The sequence below is a fragment of the Orbicella franksi genome, chromosome 6, assembly GCF_964199315.1.
Source record: "Orbicella franksi chromosome 6, jaOrbFran1.1, whole genome shotgun sequence".
Lineage (NCBI taxonomy): Eukaryota > Metazoa > Cnidaria > Anthozoa > Scleractinia > Merulinidae > Orbicella > Orbicella franksi.
This window is the reverse complement of record NC_138150.1, coordinates 7,683,723-7,704,155: the sequence shown is the minus strand read 5'-3', so window position 1 is coordinate 7,704,155 and position 20,433 is coordinate 7,683,723. Positions and strand designations below refer to the sequence as shown.

Here is a 20,433-nt window from a genome sequence, read left to right as displayed (position 1 = left end):
CCTGCGGTGTGTGTACACAGCCTTTGGAATTTTTTCTCGTATCAGTGCTTGTGTACCGTGCCTAGAGGATGACATATCAGACGCTCCAGCGTACCCTCGGCCCCGACAGTCTTTTATGTTTTACTGTGGTAGGGTATCCAGTATCGAGCTAGCGATCGCCTCCCCGGTTATTCTCTGCAGACTGTTGAATCCCAACCTCGTTCCCAGGGTCTTTTCCCTGGCTTTTCTTTTCCCTTTTGCCACCCCACCCCAAGCCAGGGAAAAGACCCTGGGAACGTGGTTGGTTGAATCCTAAACATTCCTCGTGCATATATCCATCACTGTCAACAAAACGTAGGACAAGTGATAGCCAATTTATGCACCCGTATAATATTGTAACCTGCGATAGAGCATGTGATGCCTTTTTAAATTTGTTCTTCATAGGGTAGTACTGAATTACAATCCCCGCGGAACACAGACGGATTTCCGCCTATTTTACACGCCGCGAAAAATACCGCAAATCCGTCCGTGTTCGCAGGCTCGCTCGCAGCTCCTGCGCAATTTTTTATTGGTTCGTTCTACGCATGCGCATGCAAGTTATCTGGGACTCTCTCTTCTCGCACCTGCAGGGCGGGAAAAGGGAGAACTCAGGGACTGGACTAAGCTTCTTTTCGCCTGCTTGCTCGCTTTTTGTGCACAGAATACGGTCTCTTTACCTCCATTACTTCTAATTTCACAGTGATGACGTCAGCTCCGTGTTGATGATACAGCTCGCCATATTTGTGCAGATGACGACTCTTGGCTAAAAGCCATCCAAACAGAACCACCACGGGACGGACCTCACCCCCCTGTTTAAACTGCTCTGGACAAGGGTGAACCTCCATGCTACGTCTGACCGCGCTGAAATGAAGAGGCCTGGTTCCAAAGAGCCATCGGGTCTTCGACACCGTCGACTGTAGAGAAGTAACAAGCATAGCAGTTTGATTTTAAGAATTGTGCGTGACATAATTGAAAATGAACAACAGTAGTGCTAGTGCACGACTGTGCCTGGAGTTAGCGATCTTGGACATTCGGTAACTCTATTTTTTGATAAATCACTTTCCTAACGTTTTCCAAAAGTTAGCGAAAAATGAACAAGATATATGCATGCATTTAAGGCCAAGGTCAAACGTCGAACTTCACATGAGACGAACTGAGCGAATTAAGTTCATGATAAGTTCGACTATCTAAATTCGAATTAGGTTCGACGTTTGACTCAGTGGTCGAGCTTTACCCGTTTGGATCGACTCAAATTGCAAATAAGTTCGTCCCATGTGAGGTTCGAAGTTTGACCTGGGCGTAAGGAGTTTGAGAATTTGGTCCCACGCACCCTCGAATTTTTTTTGTTTTTAGCCACCCTTAACCTGTGTAACGGCTTTAAATGTCTCAGCAAGGGCTACCCAATTACGCAAAATATGACGAGATAGGTTTTAGACTCGATATTTCTAAATAAAATCGTGGAGAACATGCGTCCGAAGTTTCTTATGCCAATGTTTAATTTAGGAGCACGGCGACACCAATTTTTCCTTGTATTTCTGACACGAGTAACTCATTACCTGACCGCAGCAAAATGTAAGGTTTGAAAAAATTATATTGATGTTTTCATTTTTTGACAAATTAACGTAGAAAAATAGTTAGCCTCTTCTAGGCGTTCAGTTAGTTGGGGCGCACCGCGAAAAACGGTGAGCGAAAAAACAGGAGAGAAGCTCGGTGAGAGAAAGCCGCGAGAGAAAAAAGCCGCTTTCTCTCGCCGCGATCGCCTATTTTCGCTCGCCGTCTTTCGCACTGCGCCCCAACTAATTGAACAACTACAAGAGGCTAAAGAATGGTAGGGAAAGCGATCTATATCCAGATCGCATTCTGTCTCGGCGGGTTGAGGCATGAACAATTAGCGCGAATTCATACTAGGGACTTTAAGCAAAGACAACGCGGACGGCGACGGGAACGCCACAAGATCAGGGAAAAGCCAAAAGGTCCACTGCGCATGACTGGCGGGAAACAAGTTGACGTTCTGCGTTCGGGCCCGACGTGAGTGAAGCTAATTTCGCGTTGTCTGAAAACGTGAGTTTTTGCTTTCGTTTCCTCTGCTGTGTCAACGCTAAATAACCCGTGTCACTAATTTCGAGGAACTTTAATGCTTGTTTTCTCTTGTCATGTGAGATATTTCATTTTAAAGAAAAGTCGAGAAATCTGAAGCGAACTCAAGCCAGTCGGCGAACATGTGAGTACCGTGAAATATCTTTTTGAACGCTAATGTAAATAAAGACAACTTACACGAATTTCAATCGAAATTTTTCCTTTCGAGAAGTACTCAAATGTCAAATGGCTCATCATGGTGAAATTCTAACACAATTAAAAGGGTAGACACCATTAAAACTTGCGTAGCTGTTTCGATTTTCAGTCGTAAGATCAGTGGTTTACTTAGATCTTTATCAGTCGGCACACTGATTTGTCGCGCCAGTCTGATTAAACATCTGCTGATAATAAGTTCGTTTACTTCATTGTACAACTCAGCGAGAAGGGGCAAGTTGCGTTTGTGGAAGCGAAATTCGGACCGGCACTCGTCGTCTTCAAACCATCGAAGTTAAAATCAGGAAAGGAATCATAAGGTTGGTCGAGATCATTCGACCGGTTTAAATCGTACAAGAGTAGAAGTTCGTGATCGTTTAACACACCTTCATCGTGGATTATCAAGAGCTGATTGCGAACTTCTTTCAATGAAGTGATCCTAGTTCATCTTGATAAACAGAGGACGAATATCGATAATGTCAATAAGCTTGACAGTGCGGAAACCGCGGTTTCCGACGGTGCTGCTTAATGTTTGTGAATTCTCGACATAACCGCGTTCTCTCCCCAGCCCTTTCACAGGTTTTGGCGTTCCCGTCGCCGTCCGCGTCCCCGCTGCTTAAAGTCCCTACTATGGAAGCAGCGCCCTTAGCTTGCTTGTACGCTTTTTAATTTTCGCGAATTTAACTTGCGAAACTTGCAAAGTAAAACAGATATGATTTCTGCTGGAGCCTGTTATCAGGCCTAGTAAGGAGGCAATGGAGAAAACAGATGGCTAATAATACGATTTGAAAAGAAACGATCTCAACGTGCTGTTCATCCTGAGGTCCTCCCGTTGCTATCGCCAAACAACGTGACAATGACGCGCGGCACAGGTCACGAAATGACAGTGACTGCGTGACAACCAAAAACAAGGTCTAAGGTTCAAGTTCCATTCTTTGAAATTTTTCTTTTTGCCTCCTAGCTTCTCCTTACGATCGATCTGCGTTAAGACTAAGAATGGCCGAATTCTAGTCATTGGAAAGTTCGATCAGAGCTTCCTAACAAAAAGAAAACCGCCGTTATTCCAAGGGTATTAAAATTATTTACGAGCACCGCCTACCGACCGGAAACAAAGGGCATGTGCTTGCGTGAATAGGCATTCACCTCCGTAAAGTTGTACATTTCACACGTGAATAATGAGCTGTGATCAGGAGTTCTTTTTTCGCAGCGGCGCGCGGAAGACAGAATAATTTTCAGGGCAAAGACTCGCTCTACAAAACACTTTTTCAATCACGAAATTCGATATAAAGTGAGGAAATGAAGCCATTCTCGCCCATCGATTGAAACCAACTGCACATCTCCTGATATCTGTTTAAGATCTGCTCACTGACAAGCATTGCTTTCTTCCGGAAAGCTTCCCTCGCGAACAGTCCTTGCATATGAAAGTTATCCAATTTTTTTAACGAATGGTAGCATTTACTTCATCTTTTTTGGAAAATAACAGATAAGATTTGCATGCATATCGAGGTCTTGCTGATGATCAGAGGAAAAAATTACTGAATAAAGTATTAAACGCTAAAAAACGTGTCTAGCCTTCTAAAAGAATGCTTTTCTATAATCAGGAAAACCAGTAAAACTTAATTTGTTTACGGATGGAAAACGTGCGGTCTTAACGTTTCCCTAGCTTGGCAAATTGAAGAAAACATCCCGGCCCTGTGCGGAGGGATACCGATCAGAATTGTTTATTCTATGAACTTGAGTTTCATCGAGTAATTTCAGAATTAAATACTCAGACTCTGTCAACATTATATTTGAATACTGTAGCTCTGCACTGATGCGAGATCCGTTGATTTTTGTTCGAATTTGTCAAGATGACGAGGAGGGTACTTCATGTTATGGAAAGGACGATCAAGAGCTCTATATTAGCATTCCCACCGAGTCGAATCGATATTTATACCACCGTCTATGAGGATAGTAAACATTGATTCTCCCATAAAAACCTTATGAAGATAGCTAAAATACCTATGAAAAACTTACCTTTATACTAGCCCTGCAAATATTCATACTTCTTCGCGTCTACATGAACAGTGAAGATGGAAAACTATTGTACTCACTGCGTTTGAACTCTGCACGGAGATCATGCAGGCATTTTCAATAATTTCGTGCACACGTGGACAGCCTTCTTTGATTGGTTCTCGCACAATAGAACATCTTTGAGCCTCACTGCCACGCTTCCCACCATCCGCAAAAAGACATTTCCTGTAGAGAAAGGTTCCCCTCCCCTCCCGGCCCCCCCCCCCCCCCCCCGCAAAAAAAAAAAAACTTACTCCTCTGGCCAAATTACTCATACAAACATCACATATAGGATCTTGTCGGCAAAATACGGGTGTGGAAAAGAAAGTGCCAGAGACATACAACAACAACAACAACAACTTTATTGTACTCAACATAGCAATTAGTACGAAAGCCGACTTCAGACTTCAGACTTCAGACTTCAGACTTCAGACTTCAGTCTTCAGTCTTCAGACTTCAGACTTCAGTCCCCAGTCTACAGTCGTAGACCGGATCTCATTGTATCCGGTGAAAGTGTTTTTTAAATCTGTCATCATGCGTTGTCATGTTTCTTGTCGGAGCCTGTAGTGTACAAGATCTGTACAAATGCGATGTTAATAACGAAATTGCCTAAATACCGCGAGAAAAATCCTTTTAACTTTAACTAACTATTAATTTTCCTATTAACACACGTGTATCTTCCGTACTACGACAATTTACATGAACACCAAGAGCATCAAATATGGCCACTTTACATCATTTGAATAGCCTCGTTTTTATGTTTCCAGACGCAGGTTTTTCAAAGTATTGTTATTCAAATATCATGTACATTTAGACTTTTTTTGCAGTGTCTATGATCCTGTCGCTTCTTTTATTGCTCGCTCCTCTTTTTCTGGACTGCAAGCATTCTCTCTTTTCCTCGAAAGTCCATGGAGAAGAACGCAAAACAAGTAAGCGTCTGAGCGTGACTTGCGAACGGCGATGCAGGAGTGGGGCCCGCGCTACTAGCGGGCCGCGGTATCACCACTCGCACGTCACGCTCACATGTACAGTCACGCTTGCACGCTCACTTGATTTGCGTTCTTTCGAAGAAAAGAGAGACTGCTCGCAGTCTAGAAAAAGAGGAGCGAGCAATAAAGAAGCCACAGGATCATAGACACTTTGCAAAAAAGTCTAAATGTACATGATATTTGAATAACGATACTTTGAAAAACCTGCGTCTGGAAACACAAAAACGAGGCTATTCAATGTCGTAAATACCCTTCTTCTTTGGCCATCGTAGCTTAGTAAGAAATAACTCGCAAACTGCGGCGATAAACATAACAATAAAAACATGCGTTTTATTGCCATGTTTATCACCGCAGTTTGCGTGTTATTTCTTATCAGGCTATTCAAATTATGTAAAGTGGCCATATTTGATGCTCTTGGTGTTCATGTAAATTGTCGTATTATGGAGGATATACGTGTGTTAATAGGAAAATTAATAGTTAGTTAAAGTTAAAAGAATTTTTCTCGCGGTATTTAGGCAATTTCGTTATTAAAATCGCATTTGTACACTACGGGCTCCGACAAGAAACATAACAACGCATGATGACAGATTTAAAAAACACTTTCACCGGAGACAGTGAGATCCGGTCTCCGACTGAAGACTGGGGACTGAAGTCTGAAGTCTGAAGTCTGAAGTCTCTCCTCGGCTTTCGTAAATTAGAGTTATATGAACAAAAATCAATTAAAATAAAAAGACGGTACATGGCTGCTCGAAATAACCTTAATGGGCTAATAAGATTGGCAGCCATCCTTTTAGTGATTTTAAAAGCGGCCAGGAGTATTTCTACTCCCCCTGGACGGGATGCTAGTCCATCGCAGGTCACTTCCCCGCAATTTGTTAGGTTTCCCCAACAATTCGCCGGTACCCATCTATACTCCTGGGTGAAGAGAGGCACTGTTCTTGCCCCAGAACACAACACAGTGTCCTTGGCCAGGGCTCGAACCCGGACCGCTCGATCCGGGGACGAGCGCACTAACCATGAGGCCGCCGCGCCTCCACCAGTGATTTAAAGTGATTATTAACTTGAGTCAAATAAGAAGAGAAAATAAGAAAAAGACACACACATACCGATCCGGCTCGATCTCAAGCCGGATAATGCATCAAATTGCAGTAGTAGTTATTGCTGACCCATTCCCGGAGCAATCAGCTGACATTAGGACAAGACGTCCAGAGTGACGGTGATTACTGTGTCTTGCACAGACATGTTGAGGGTCCACAAAAGGGTTCTTAGATCCCGCTTTCCCGCCCTAATTTTCCTGTTAATCCCGCCATCCCACCCTTTTTTGCCTGGAAACCCCAATTCCGCCCACTTTTCAAAGACGTTTCTGCGTTAATTACTAATTTGTTAAATTAATGATTAAATTGATAAAAACTTTTTAAAAATAGACATCGCACAAAAGATCTCAAAAGGATTCAATGGGTAGCAGATAAGTAAGCACAAATGATAATAACGTTTCTTTTAAACAGTTTACCGTACATGTTTTGCTTTCTTTTGTCCACGTATCAGTGAAAGAAAAAGATTGTTCATATTCAAGAGATGGCCCGTAAACACACTTGACAGTTTCTTTCAAAGCTTTCAGCGTCCTCACTTTACTTGAAATCTGGGCTCAGTACTTTTCTTTCCGAATGAAGGCACTCCCGCTTGCACATCTTTTTCATAACATATGGCTAGGCAATGTCGAGGAAAAGGTTGTTGTTATTCATCGTGGTAGATGCAATAATAAAGTGTATTATCGTTTGTCTCACGATGTAGTCACTAGAGATGTAGATCGCGACATTTCGACTGCTTACTGCTAGTCTTCTTCAGGCGATAAGGTCGACTGATTGCACGGTCGGCTGTGATTGGTGCATTTCGATCCTCCCATTGTTCCATTGTTCCGGCGAGTAGCTGTTCCCTCAGTGGTTCGCTGTTGTACCGTTCTCCTGTTGTTGTGTTTCTTGATCGTGGGTATCCATGCTTCAGGAATTTCAATTCCACTATCCCTGTTGATGTTGTTAGGGTGAAGTCTTATGTGAATAGCTTCCTTGACCCTACGTGTGTACCAGTGAGGATCTCGATCAATAAACTTGACCTCATTCCATTTAGGATAGTGGCCCACGAGACCGGCCACTATCCTATCTGGAATGAGGTCAAGTTTATTGATCGAGATCCTCACTGGTACACACGTAGGGTCAAGGAAGCTATTCACAAAATGATACCGTGCAATCAGTCGACCTTATCGCCTGAAGAAGACTAGCAGTAAGCAGTCGAAACGTCGCGATCTACATCTCTAGTGACTACATCGTGAGACAAACGATAATACACTTTATTATATGGCTATGCAATTTATAATGTCGTTCGGTAAATCACTACCACCGCCATCGGATGTGGCCATCCTCGCCAAAACAAGCCAAGCGCTCTGGAAAAGGTCGAGACTGGCTAAAAAACTAGAAAGGATCGGGGACTCAGGATTACAGACGCAAGCGTCGAAAATGTCGCTACAGTTTTATGATGCTAACATAGTCAAGCGATAATGGATACGTTTGACAGAACCTAACCTGACAGGGTACAGAGCCGTTGCTATTCATTACTTGAAATCTGACACAGCTATACGCACAAAAGGTTCGTTTCCGGCGGGTTTCTGCCAGCTTGCGATTTTTGCGCTGCTCGATATATGAGGTCACGAAAGAATTGAAATCCCCTATCCCGCTCCGTTCCCCTTACGAATCTCACATCCCAACCCCATAAAAACACGAAATCCCGCTCCCGCTCGTATTTGTAATTCCCGCTTCCCGCCCATGTCTTCTGCTCAAATCCCAAATATCACGGCGAAAAGAAGCCAAACACCGCATCCCGCCAAACCCATTGGGGACCCTCATGTTGTTTCACTTGTCGATAATGCCGTAATTCCAATAGGCCCTTTGCAGCTGGGGTCACGTGACCAAATTTTTTCCGAGAAAATTTTCATATTATGGGCTATAACTTAAAGAATGCCAGAAATGGAAAGAGCGCATCGAAAATACCAAAATGGCCAAGTTTGAAGCCCCTGGCATTAAAGAGTAAGTTTATACGACAGCTTGAATTTTCGGAAAATTTAGAGGATTTGTATGGAAAATGTTGCTGGAGAGCAAGACCTTGCTCTCCAACAACTTTTTCCATACAAATCTTCTTATTCTTTTAAAAATTCAGACTGTCATAAAATCTCATTCCTTAATGATGGGGGCCTCAAACTTGGCCATTTTGATATTTTCGACATGCTTTTTACATTTCTGGCATTTGTTAAGTTATAACCCATAACTTTATGAAAAGTAGATCACGTGATGGCTTAGCTGCAAAGGGTCTATCATTCGAGACCAGGAGGCTCCGCAAAAATTAACCCCCGACTAGAAAAAACCAGTCTTCTATGATCGCAAAAATTAGCTCCCGCCTGGCCCGGCCCATGTCATCATAGGCTCCTGTTCCAGCAAAATACAAAAAGTCACCGATAATCAAAATTAACCCCCTCCCCCCCCCCCAAAAAAAAGATTTGTGCCACACGGTATGTAGATAGGGATACTTAAAAGACACAAACAAAAACAATCATGACGTGCGTTAGGTTTACAAAACTACAGTAGATGGAAACTGTATGGCAAACGCACATGTACACGAAGTGTAGACCGTGATGCTTATCTATAGTAGCCATATACTGCGATATATTTTTTAATGCGAAGGGTAAATAACCTACCATCAGACGTTTTTTTCTCTCTTTTCTCTCTTTTCTCTGTTTGTCTTTTCTTTCTTTTTACCTCTTTCCTCTTTTGCATGCAGCTCGGCAGGTTGAATAAAAAGAAAAAATATATTGTAATTCCTATATTGTAATTCCAATTACCCAGTTAGAAAAACAAGTCTTTCACAAAGGCAAAATTAGCTTCCGAAAAATACAAATAGTCACCGATCCACAAAATTAAACTCCCGCAAACATTTCGCGTCAAGTGGTAAGCTACTCCTTCTCTTTTGCACCGTGCCCTCCCCCGCTGGCATTGCCCCTTGTGAGCAACCAGGAGCAAACAGAATCACAGACCTGTCAATTTCCTTTGATTGATCAGAATTCTGAGTCATTCTCAGCTTGATTTAAATCCAGCTAGTGCATGGAGCCTTAAGTTTCAGGCAATTTGTAAAGCAAGAATATTGTAGAGCCTTTTTCTTGCGTGACTTGTGCGGAGTTGCGTGACGTTGCATGATTTTTCTGAAACCAGCAACCTGCTGGGAAAAGGAGACGTTATATTGGCGTGTAAAGCACCGGCATTGAATAACAATCTAGACCAAAACTAAATCCATGGAGCAAAAGAAAAAACAAACGAGTTTTAGGCTGCAAGCTCCGGAGGTTTCCCATGATGCCATCGACTTAACCGCACCCCTTGAGAATAGGGCAGGTGACGTCACCGCGCGAGCGACGGAGAGCACATGGTACAGACAGCAGTGGGCTTGTAACTCGGATCAGTTTAGGATTATGCCAAGCGCTTCATCGCAATCTTCCATGCAGATCACAGCGCAGATGGAAAACAACGACTTACCCAAAAATGTCTTGAGCCTTTTGGAGAAGAAAGTTCGCAATTTGGAAAAGCGTAAGGTGAGGTTTTGGCTTTGTTTAGGCGACCGAACTCGTGTCGATCGTTCCGTCAACCACGCCATGATGATATTTGCAGTTTTGACGGGAAACAATTCGATTCTGTTCGCAGGGAAAGCTAGATTCCTACAAAAAGCTGGTGGATGCTGGAAAAACGTTGAATGAAGATCAAAAGGTGCGTTTATTAGAGAAGAATTTCAATTGAACTTTACTTGTGAGATAGACGGACGGAAAACAGGGAGAACATTCGTTCAATTTCTTCAATTCCTACTAGCCAGGTGTGCTTTCTTTCAATGAACAAAGTTTTGCAACGGGATCACATGGGTTTGTTTAACCTTAGCTACATGCTTCGACGATTATTGGAAAACAGGAAACAGCGAAGAATTTATGTAATACATATTTCGGTTTTCCGTGCTGGAGAAGTCTTTCCATGTCATACTTTTATATAAGGTACGTGATCTAACATTTTCTACATGCTGTTTGCGCAACCGTACGACATCATTCAAAGTTTATCGTTGATCATCAACACTTTTGGCTATTGATGAGAAAATCACATTAAAATACCGCAAATTTTTTTCAAGTTTCCAATGTTGTTTGTTACCACATGAGAAAACTACTATTTTGAAATTTGTACAAATTGTTCATGGAATTAAATTTATGCTAAATATTTTTGATTTCTTCTTTTTGCACTGCTGGCTTTCCCATTGTTGTTTTCCCCACCAAGACAAAATTGATTATAAGAAACAAACTAGTTGATTAATCATTGCTTCTTGGTATCAGGAATCGGTGCTCACTTCAATTTTAAAAACTACAAATGTAATTGTGATTGTGATTGAAATTAAATAACATTAATCTAAGTAGGACTAATGGTTTTAAATATAGTTTTTTTAACCGTACTGTTAATGACTGGAATAGTTTACTTTATCACATCAGAGAAGCAAATTGTATTGGAATTTTTAAAAGGAATGTTTTAAGTTATCTTATGGATAATTAGAATATTTGTATATTTGTATTTGTATTTGTATTTGTATATTTGTATATTTGTATATATATTTTTAATTTTAATAAGTGGGTTCATGAGCGGGAAAAACTGAGGATCATGGATCGTGGATATTAAAATTTCGTTCTCTTGAATCACGAAAATAAGCAAGATACTCTTTTTTATAGCCTGTTCTTACACTAGAAAGAGTTTTGAAGGAAGAAAAATCTTGAAAGGCAAGGCTCCATATTGCAAATCACATGTCTAAGTCACTCTCGATAGACGACTCTAACCATTCGGAGGACTTGCTTCTCAAAATCACATAGAACTGATTGGTGAAATCACGAATAACAGTAAATAATTCAAGTTCTTCACAGGTCAGGCAAAACCTTCAGGTCACAGATCATGAAGAAGAATTTCCTAAATTCACGTTTCACGGAAAATAAAATCAGCTAATCACGCATCATGAGAATACCCCTGTATGACCCTTGTTAATGGAATAGTAAGTTTTAGATGTGTTAACTAAAGTTGCAGCAAACACTACAAAAAGTTAGAGTTCAAACATCAAACTTTACATGTGCTGAAACTTAATGTTGCCCGTAAAGTACATGTAAAGTTCAACCTCAGAATCAGTTATGATCATTACAGATGTATTTGGGTTGACCTTGCTGTTCAATTGTGTAGTTTCAGAAATTATCTATACCTCTCCCACAGAAGAGATGTTTTCTTAGACCTCCCCACCCCCACTGGAAATTCCAGTCAAACTTCATACATTTATCTAAATTTTTTTGGTCTTCCAGACTCCCCCATTCCCCAGGAAATTCCATTCCCTTCCATGGGGGGAGTATGGATGTTTTCTGGAACTGCCCATTTGGCTATGGTAGTCAAACAACAGCAAGTGTTGACTTTGATTCAGACATCAAACTTAACATGTGCAGAAGCTAATGTGTACATTAAAGATACATAACCTGAATTTTATTTTACCTCAAAGAAATTATTTGTGTTCAATTAGCAATTAAATATGAAGATATGATTGATCATGGCAGTTATAAATACAGCTTAAGCAGCTGTGAAATTTAAGCCTGAATAAAATTCAGGCCTGAACAGGATTTGAACCCATGACCTCTATGATACCTGTGCAGTGCTCTACCAACTGAGCCATCAAGCCAGCTAGGAACTGGTACATGATCTTTCATATATTCAGTTGCAGTAGCAATTAAGTTCGATGTCTGAATCAACCGTTAATCTTAGTTGTTTGATGTGCATGCACATGATCAAATTTTTCTGGGCTTTGATGTTGTCAGGAGCATCACACATTTGCTCACTGTGACCCGAAAATGTATGGGCTCTGGGGATGAAATTGATGCTTTGTATGTCCTGCGTTCTGCTAGGATTAATAATAAGGGATGGTAAATTTGTAAAAGTTATTTAAACTATCTGTCTTGTTGATTTAATGATTTGACTTGTTTGTCACAGCTTGCCGTAGGTCAGTTGGCACAAGTGGAGCAGAATCTGGAATTCGCCAGGGATCTACAGAAGAACATAACCCAGATATGCAATGAAGTAAGTGTGCAGGCAATGTACACCTCGCTTGTGACAGGGTTTTCACATCTTGCACAAAAATCCGAGTTTAAACCATCTAACATAGAGATAAGATGCATGCAACTCAGATGCTGTAAAGAATTTGCTAAAACCATACGTTTTGCAGTTACCTTTTCCTGTTTTTCATAAACATCTGTTTGGCATTGACACAGTGAAAGAGACTTCAAACTGCAAAAGCCATAGGTGTCATGTGAGCCTGTCTATGGTTGTTGTGAGGTAGATTACTTTTCTGGCATCCAGATCGAAGCATCGCATGAAGTAAATAAATTGAAGGGGTGAGTGCAAAACCATGCTAAGTGACGATTTGGGTGAAAAAAAAAATTTTTTGCAAAAGACCTTGAATCTTTGCATGTGGTCTTCAATGTAATAGAAAAACGCGGCCCTGTATTTTTGTCGCTGGTTTTTGCTTCGTTTTTGAGTTATAACGTATGCAAAAATACTTGGCTTTTGCTAGCCATGTCTTTAGGAGTTTATTTGTTGAACAGCAAACAGGCAGACTGTTTGTAGTGTATGAGGTCAAAGTCAAATCTCACAGCATATATAGAGTGGAAATCTGGGAACAGATTGTTTACATTGGTTATTGTGACGTGAACACAACACGTGAATCGATCGAGCGTCAAATGAAATACATTGAACATAAAAGAGATGTGCCACATTAGACCTCTGTCAACTAATATCTTAAGCATTGTTTTAAAGTACCTTGTATGCCTGCCTGGTGGTTGAGAGGCATCATGAAGTCTCAATAAACCTGTAAGTCATCAGCACGTTTTAAAGAATCAAAATGTGTTCTGAAACTTCAAAGGCAGCTGATATACCGTAATCGTGTTATCGGCATTCAAAGTCAGATCAAGCCAGGCAGCAAAGTCCAAGAGCAGTTCTTGCCCAAGAAAAATACCCTCTGGTGAGTCGTGGCCCAATTGCCAAGCATTGCTAGCGTCAAAGTTTGGAAAGCGAGAACTGGTTTTAGACTTATAAAATTTGTCTTGTATCGACCGCCATGTTTCCCGCGCATGAGGTGTAAAGACCCTTCCCGGCATGCATTGCGATCACCTGCGGACGTTTCTCGAACTGGTAACTAGATTGTTTAAACATAATAGTGACCAACAAGTAGCGATCGATTGTAACATAGATCTGTGATCAAGGTTGCGTTGATTTTATTTCAAATCGGCATGATTTGTAGTGTTTTGAGCTTCTGGGATCAGCGGACATGCAGATGTAGGGAGACCCGTACGTTGCGCAGAAGGGTTAATCTGTTAATCTGTCAGCCCTATTTATAGAGCGTTTTCATGTGAAATCAACATCATTGAGCTTATACGTTGTGTGAAATTACCATTTTGCTGTTTTCTAAGTGAAACTAACATCCTTGCCGTCAAGCATTAACATGAAATCAACATTTTAACCTATTTAGACCTGAAATCAACATAATTGAGCTTATGCGCTGCGTGAAATTGACATTTTGCTGGTTTGTAAGTGAAACCAACCTCCTTGCCGTCACACGTTAAAGTAAAATCAACATTTAAACCTTTTTTGACCTAAAATCAACATTTTTGAGCTTATACGTTGCGTGAAATTGACATTTTGCTGCTTTCTAAGTGAAATCAAAGTCCTTGTGGTCGTGGTGAGCCGATCCTTTCTTATGATAAACCGAGGCGAGACTTCGACTTATAACAAAGGCTTGGCTTGGTTATTATAACAAAGGATCGGCTCTGTTTATCATAACAAAGGCCCGGCTTCGTTTATTTGAAGGCCTCGGCAGGAAAAGGGTGTTAGGTATTTTAATCAAAAGTGAACTTTGTTGAAAACACTCCAAATTTCGCATGCAGTTTTGTTTAGGTATGTTTAGCAATGTTCCGTAGTTTTTCTGCTAAGCTTCGCTATTTTATACTATTTGACGTTTTATATTTTTAGAAATTGTATTTAGCAGGGCCCCTCTGGATACCAGCCACTGTGCTGAATGGGCCACCCTGCATAAATAAAGTTTTACCTACCTACCTACCTACCTACCTTTTCGAGATATTGCCTATGCAAAAAAACCACTGGGTTTTCCTAGCAGCGTCTTCATAAACGAAGCAAAAACCAGCGGGAAAAATACAGGACCATGTTTTCTATTACATTGAAGACCACATGCAAAAATTCAAGCCCTTTCGCGAAAATTTTTTTTTTTACCCAAATCGTCACTTAGCACGGTTTTGCACTCACCCCTTCAATTATGAATTTATGTAAAAGACATGCTTTGCCACTCATGTGCCCAGCTGTTTCTTCTTGGGAAGGAACGTAGATCTGGCTTTAGAGAGTGGTGGAAATCAAGCCTACCAGACAATTCCCTTGAACATTCTTGTGATCCTAATATTGTTTATTTTTTTATAAAAAGAAACATTAGGCAGTTGATCACTGTTTTGGGCTGAGATAGTTGATTGAATTGTATTACTTTTAAATTCATTTTTCTTATATTTTTACGGTGATCTTAATCTCAAATTGTAAAGGGTTTCAGACTATTTTATAATTTTAGCACTATGTAAATCTAATCTTATTATTAGTATTATTATTATTGACAAAGAAAGAACTTCTTTTTCTCCAGCATATGAAGCTCCAGAAGAAGATGGCTAAGCGTGATCAAGCAGCCATGATTGCGGCTCAGCGTGATGGTGACATCTCCAAGGTGTGTCAGGTGCTAGAACTTCAGTCGTTGATGGACAACCTGTCAGAGGACGTGCGGGTGGACTTTTTGAATGGTACTAATGGAGCTGTGGTAAGTTATATGTTTTATTTTTTCGTCGTCACTCCCATGGTCTATCTTGCAGCACAATGGAGTCTGGTAGCAGATAATGGCTTGATACCCTATGAGATAACTCTGTAGAATAATAATAATAATAATAATAATAATAATAATAATAATAATAATAATAATAATAATATTTTAATAAAAATAATGATAACAATAATAATAACTTTTTTAAAATTTTAGCATCATTATGTATTTATTTAAACTTTCAATTTGATCTTCACGCGGATGTCTGTTGAACCTGTAAAACATGTTTCTGTATCTAATCATGATATCATGGTTACTACAACTAATACTAATACTACTATCATCATCATAACATTAATTAACATATTCCATACAAATTGGTATATACAAGGTAAAAGTAAGTAAAAGAAATAAACTATTAAAACCTATTTCAACAGTATTTACATAATGGCTCCCTCCTGGGTTTCAACGTCAATATCGGTATATTACAAGGTAAAAGTAAATAAAAGAAATAAACTATTAAAACCTATTTCAACAGTGTTTACATAATGGCTCCCTCCTGGGATTCAACGTCAATATCAATGTTCTTAAAGTCACAAAAGGCTTTCCTTCTAGTATAGTAATAATAATAGTAATAATAGTAATAATAGTAATAATAGTAATAATAGTAATAATAGTAATAATAGTAATAGTAATAATAGTAATAATAATAATAATAATAATAATAATAATAATAATAAAAGCTTTAGTTAAAACTGAAAGACTGATCAGCAAAGTCTGGGAGGAAGACGCTGGTATAAACCGATGATCAGTATCTATAAATTACATGGTAAAAAACAATAATCAAACAACAGAAACAATGCCCCTAGCCCTGAAACAGTAATGCTGCTGCACTAGGACTGAAAAAAAAAAAAAAGAATTAATACATGCTTATGAGAGCTGCTACACTTTGAGGTCAAGAAGCAAGTGTGTTATGCAAAATCCAAGAATTCCTCTGCATTGTTTTTTACTGGTTGTGAATGGAGTGGGGAATCATTTGCAAGCTTGAGGGAACTCGGCATAAGCTTGGTTCAGAACTGTGCTCATGCTAGAATGCTGCAGATAATCAAATCAAGGGAGCATAATTTTTGTGTAAACAAGGTCTTGGAAATTGAACTTAATGTTCCAGGTCGTGTCTGAGGAGAGTTTTGTTCAAATTGACGAGTTTTACAAGCTGATAACCCCAAATGCAGATGGAGATGAACCAATGAAGGAACAACAAATGGCAGCGAGTCAGCATATTGTGAAGTTTTTGGAGGCCAATGGGGAGGCAGTAGTTGGGACAACATGTATCCTTTGAGTTTCCTTTTGTAAAATTTGTGCAATTGAGCTTCCACTGAAGTTCACTGTTCATTTTTTTTTAAATCCTGTTTTGTCACAGTCATGAAAGTCCCAGTATACATGATTTTCATTAAAGTTTTCAGCAGTAGGGCGACTGGTTTTCACAGGCAGGCAAACTGTTTGAACTGAACTTCTTTATAAGAAAATCTTTCCTCTAGATGGTCAAACCAAGCAGGCAAAATGATCCTCAAAGCCAGTCAATTTGCCCAGTGACCAGCCCTTAATGAAATCCCCGTTGTATATAATGTAGATGCTTGACACTGGAAATTTTATTCCAAGTTTTAATAATGAGACTCCGAAACCTTAGACACAAATCCTTTCAACAATGAATCCTCCCGACTAAAGGGCTTGCAACTGGTCTTTCTTCAGTTGTTAGTTCTCAAAGAAGAATATAATGATGTTTCTCTGGGCTTTCTCAAACTTATTAAAAATTCATTAAGTTTAAACAAAGGAAATCATGACCGTGACAGTGTTTGGATATCTGATCTTAATTAGCATAGATTTTTACGATTTTATTTCTCCATTTTCTCCTTAGTTTTAGTCTCCATTGAGAAGATATATCAGCCACTCTAGACAGTGTTTGAAACACCTCGAAGCTTGTCAAAAATACTTTGCTGCACGTTGTATTTTCAACTCTCTTCTTGGTGTTTGAAAATGTGGTCAAACACGATCCTGAGTGTTTGATATATTACATGAAGCCCTTTCCTTAGCTTTCACTAGACAAGGCGCTCAATGAATTGGTTGCATCAATCAAGAAATGTGACTATTTTGAGCAAGCGCAAGATGATGGTGATGACGAGGAGGAAGGGGAAGGAGAGGAAGAAGAAGCTGCTGCAGAAGGTGAAAATGACGAGAATCAGGAAGAATCTGTAGATGATTCTGCTCAGCCAACTCAAGTAAGTGTACTATGTAGATAACTAGTTCAGTACTGTGTGCATATCTGTAGCTTTGAAGTTCAGGGTCTTGATTCTACTTACTGAGGTCAACTCCACATTGTTGTAATGTCCTTAACATTTCAAAATCTTACAGGTTACATATTTTGTGTTTATCCACAATTGTACATGTAAGCATATTAGATAAAACAGTTGCATGTCTCAATGTTGCAAAGTGACAGTACACTGTCTAAATTAGCCATAAAGATCACAAAAAGAGACACTTTCTGATGTCAACAGGTCAGTTTGTAGATGTTTGCAACTACTTCCACCTCATTCAATTTTCACCCCCAAACCTGGAAAAATCAAATCTATCTTGAAAGCATTTTCAAAGTTATAATTCAAACTCATAAAATTATCGTAGGTGTAAATGCACTTGATGATCAGATCAAAGCTTGTTTTGCACATGACCCACCTCCTCTGTGGTGCATGGGTTTTTTATTGCCCACCCCTTTTTTCATGCCTAAAAAGGGCGGGGCCCCCTATGTTTACCAACCCACCTGCACCTTTGCTTTATGGCAAATCCCTAATGAAGTGTTTTCTTGACTTGTAATAGAACCAGACCGTAGAATCAACTAATGGATCTTCGGACACTCATGTGAATGGAAACACTGCAACACCTAATACTAACGAAGGAGGAAATGTGGCAACCTTTACATCTAACGAGCACGGTCTGAACTTTCTCAGCGAATCAGAAGTAGAAACCAAACCTCAAACTGTAGCAGAACCACCTGCACCTGTTGAACAAAATGAGGGAGCCCCCCCTGAGAACACTGGGTTTGGAGCTTCTGGAGCAGATCAAGGTTGGGTTGAACAGGGGGGTGATGGGGCTGCTGGTGATCATGAAGGAGATGACACTGGTAAGTGATTTACATGCCATTTGAAGTAACAGTTATTCAAGATGTCGTAAAATACAAGAAATTGCATCCTGAAAGGATTTAAAACAGATAATTCCTAAAATTGCTTCTTAGAAAATAAAAATACTATAAATTAAAATGAAACATCCTCAAATAAGATAACTAAATAATGTCATCTTATTTCTATGCAAGTAAAGTGGCTTCAGTAAATGGCACTTGTGTCTAAGCAATACTTTAGACCACCAGAAGTAACAGTTCTCCAATCAAGTGTGTCATTTTGCTCCAACTGGAGGACATTTAAGGCTAAGATGCTTGTAATTTGTGGTAACCCTTGGGGTGTGGTTGCATGACTTTCGTATTATAATGATTTATATTAGCATTGGGTGCTAGTCTGTAAATTAGAGACTAAATAAAGTTTATGTATGTTATATATGTATGTGGATTGTTTTATATCTTGAGTGAGTTGGTGATTTACATTGAATCTCCCGTTTTAGCGGGTTTCGACACAGTACATCATTCTAATGGCTTTTCGCGTGGGGGGCGCGGTGGTCGAGGTGGATTCCGTAGAGGTGACGGCTATAATCGTCGAGGGGGGCCTCCTGGAGAAAGGGGAAATAGGCGTGGCAGAGGAGGATATGGTGGGCCTCCCCGTGGCGGAAGAGGAGGTGGATTTGGACAGCAACAGGTATGCAGATGTCAGTTTTGGTTTGTCGTGCTCATTAACTTGTCGCGTTACATGTTGAAACCTAATCTTGGGTAGTGACAATATATTATCTTTTGTCTTGGTGCATTTTTTGACTTATCTTGGTTGTGCTTTTGCATCACATTGCAGTCATTGAAATATTTTGTGGAAATGCTGTGGGGATTCAGTTATGACCCTCTGTAAACTATTGAATTGTAAAATCATACTGGTAGAGGAAACATACTGGTAGAAGTTCTGAGTGTTACTCTATACTGTTTGTGTAACACAAAAAAATCTTGCGTCAGTGAGTTTTAGTGTGTTAAAGAAATTATTTTGCTTTGTAATGGTCTCTTGAAACTGTTGTCATCCTGATCAAAATTTTTTTCCTTGTAACTTGTGTGTTGTTTGATCTTACAGGATAATCACCAGAGACATGGAGGACCTTCTGGTAGGGGATCTCGTGGAGGACCACCAAGAGGTGGCCCACGAGGCGACCGGGGTGGTCGACGTGGGGGAGGGCCCCCCCAGTAGTACGTGCTTGAGTGCGGTTAAATTAACAACCAATCTTCAGAGAGTTAGGAAGATTTTGATGGAGCTTTTGGCATAAAGTTACGAGAACTGACCTAGTTACAAGCTTGTGGATCCTGTGCATGTAATCAGTGTGACACTATCAACTCCCTCATCGTAGTTAAGCTAGAGACTGGTAAAGATGAACGACCATAATCTTGCACATTATTTCTCTCTTGAGTACAGTCACGATTTTCATCTCTAGTAGGCTACGGACAAGCTTTTCTGTTGAAAAAAAAAAAACCTGCAAGGAATCTTCAGAAAGAGTGTAAATTTTGTCTTCTTGCGTTGATGGGAGTGGTTTGGCAGCCCGAGGAACAATGAAGTTGAAATTGTGGAGTACATGAAGAATGAGATGAGCTTCTCTTCACGTGCCCACTATGAACTTAAGAGACAGGACCATTAGAAGCAACTTGTCAAAAATTATTAAACTGTATGATGTTGATATCTGATATCACGCGCCACAGAACCTGTGCATCAACAAGGAATAAGTTTATTACGGTCAGTGTGGTGTGTTATTAACTGGTCATACACAAGTAAACTGATTCCACTGTTGGGAATGCCAGGTTTCCTTCTCGTTTTTGTTGTCGTTGTAATTGTTTTGTTTTGTTGAAGGCAAATGCAATGCAGGAGAAGAGATTTCCTATTGTGACAAAAGTATTGTTATGTAAAAAAATAAAGCAGCTTTGGTGTATTAAATTTTATTTGGAGTA

The 20,433-nt window shown here is 40.0% G+C and overlaps 2 protein-coding genes across 2 annotated transcripts in view; one reads left to right on the top strand and one right to left on the bottom strand.

The window, feature by feature from the left end:
• The window catches only part of LOC145491473 (transmembrane protein 53-like), a 10,345-nt gene extending 5,774 nt beyond the window's left edge, over positions 1-4,571 (bottom strand). Inside the window, exons 1-2 of the mRNA XM_081470715.1 lie at positions 4,324-4,571; positions 696-932 (exon numbers count right to left, since the gene is read on the bottom strand). Of these exons, the coding sequence (XP_081326841.1) occupies positions 696-932; positions 4,324-4,350 (264 nt within the window). The 5' untranslated portion in view covers positions 4,351-4,571. The remainder of the gene's footprint in view (positions 1-695; positions 933-4,323) is intronic.
• Positions 4,572-9,525: 4,954 nt separating this feature from the next.
• On the top strand, positions 9,526-20,422 carry LOC145491460 (uncharacterized). The gene is made up of 9 exons (XM_081470698.1): positions 9,526-9,975; positions 10,085-10,147; positions 12,428-12,514; positions 15,132-15,302; positions 16,471-16,630; positions 17,403-17,578; positions 18,171-18,474; positions 18,966-19,156; positions 19,571-20,422. Exons 1-9 carry the CDS (start codon positions 9,682-9,684, stop codon positions 19,682-19,684), a joined length of 1,560 nt encoding a protein of 519 aa, XP_081326824.1. The 5' UTR covers positions 9,526-9,681; the 3' UTR covers positions 19,685-20,422.
• Positions 20,423-20,433: the final 11 nt, after the last annotated feature.

Coding starts and splice junctions, on each gene's coding strand:
- LOC145491460 (XM_081470698.1), top strand. CDS start 9,682: ATGGAGCAAAAGAAAAAACAAACGAGTTTTAGGCTGCAAGCTCCGGAG. Junction 10,148..12,427: donor CGTTGAATGAAGATCAAAAG/GTGCGTTTATTA, acceptor TGTTTGTCACAG/CTTGCCGTAGGTCAGTTGGC. Junction 19,157..19,570: donor GTGGATTTGGACAGCAACAG/GTATGCAGATGT, acceptor TTGATCTTACAG/GATAATCACCAGAGACATGG.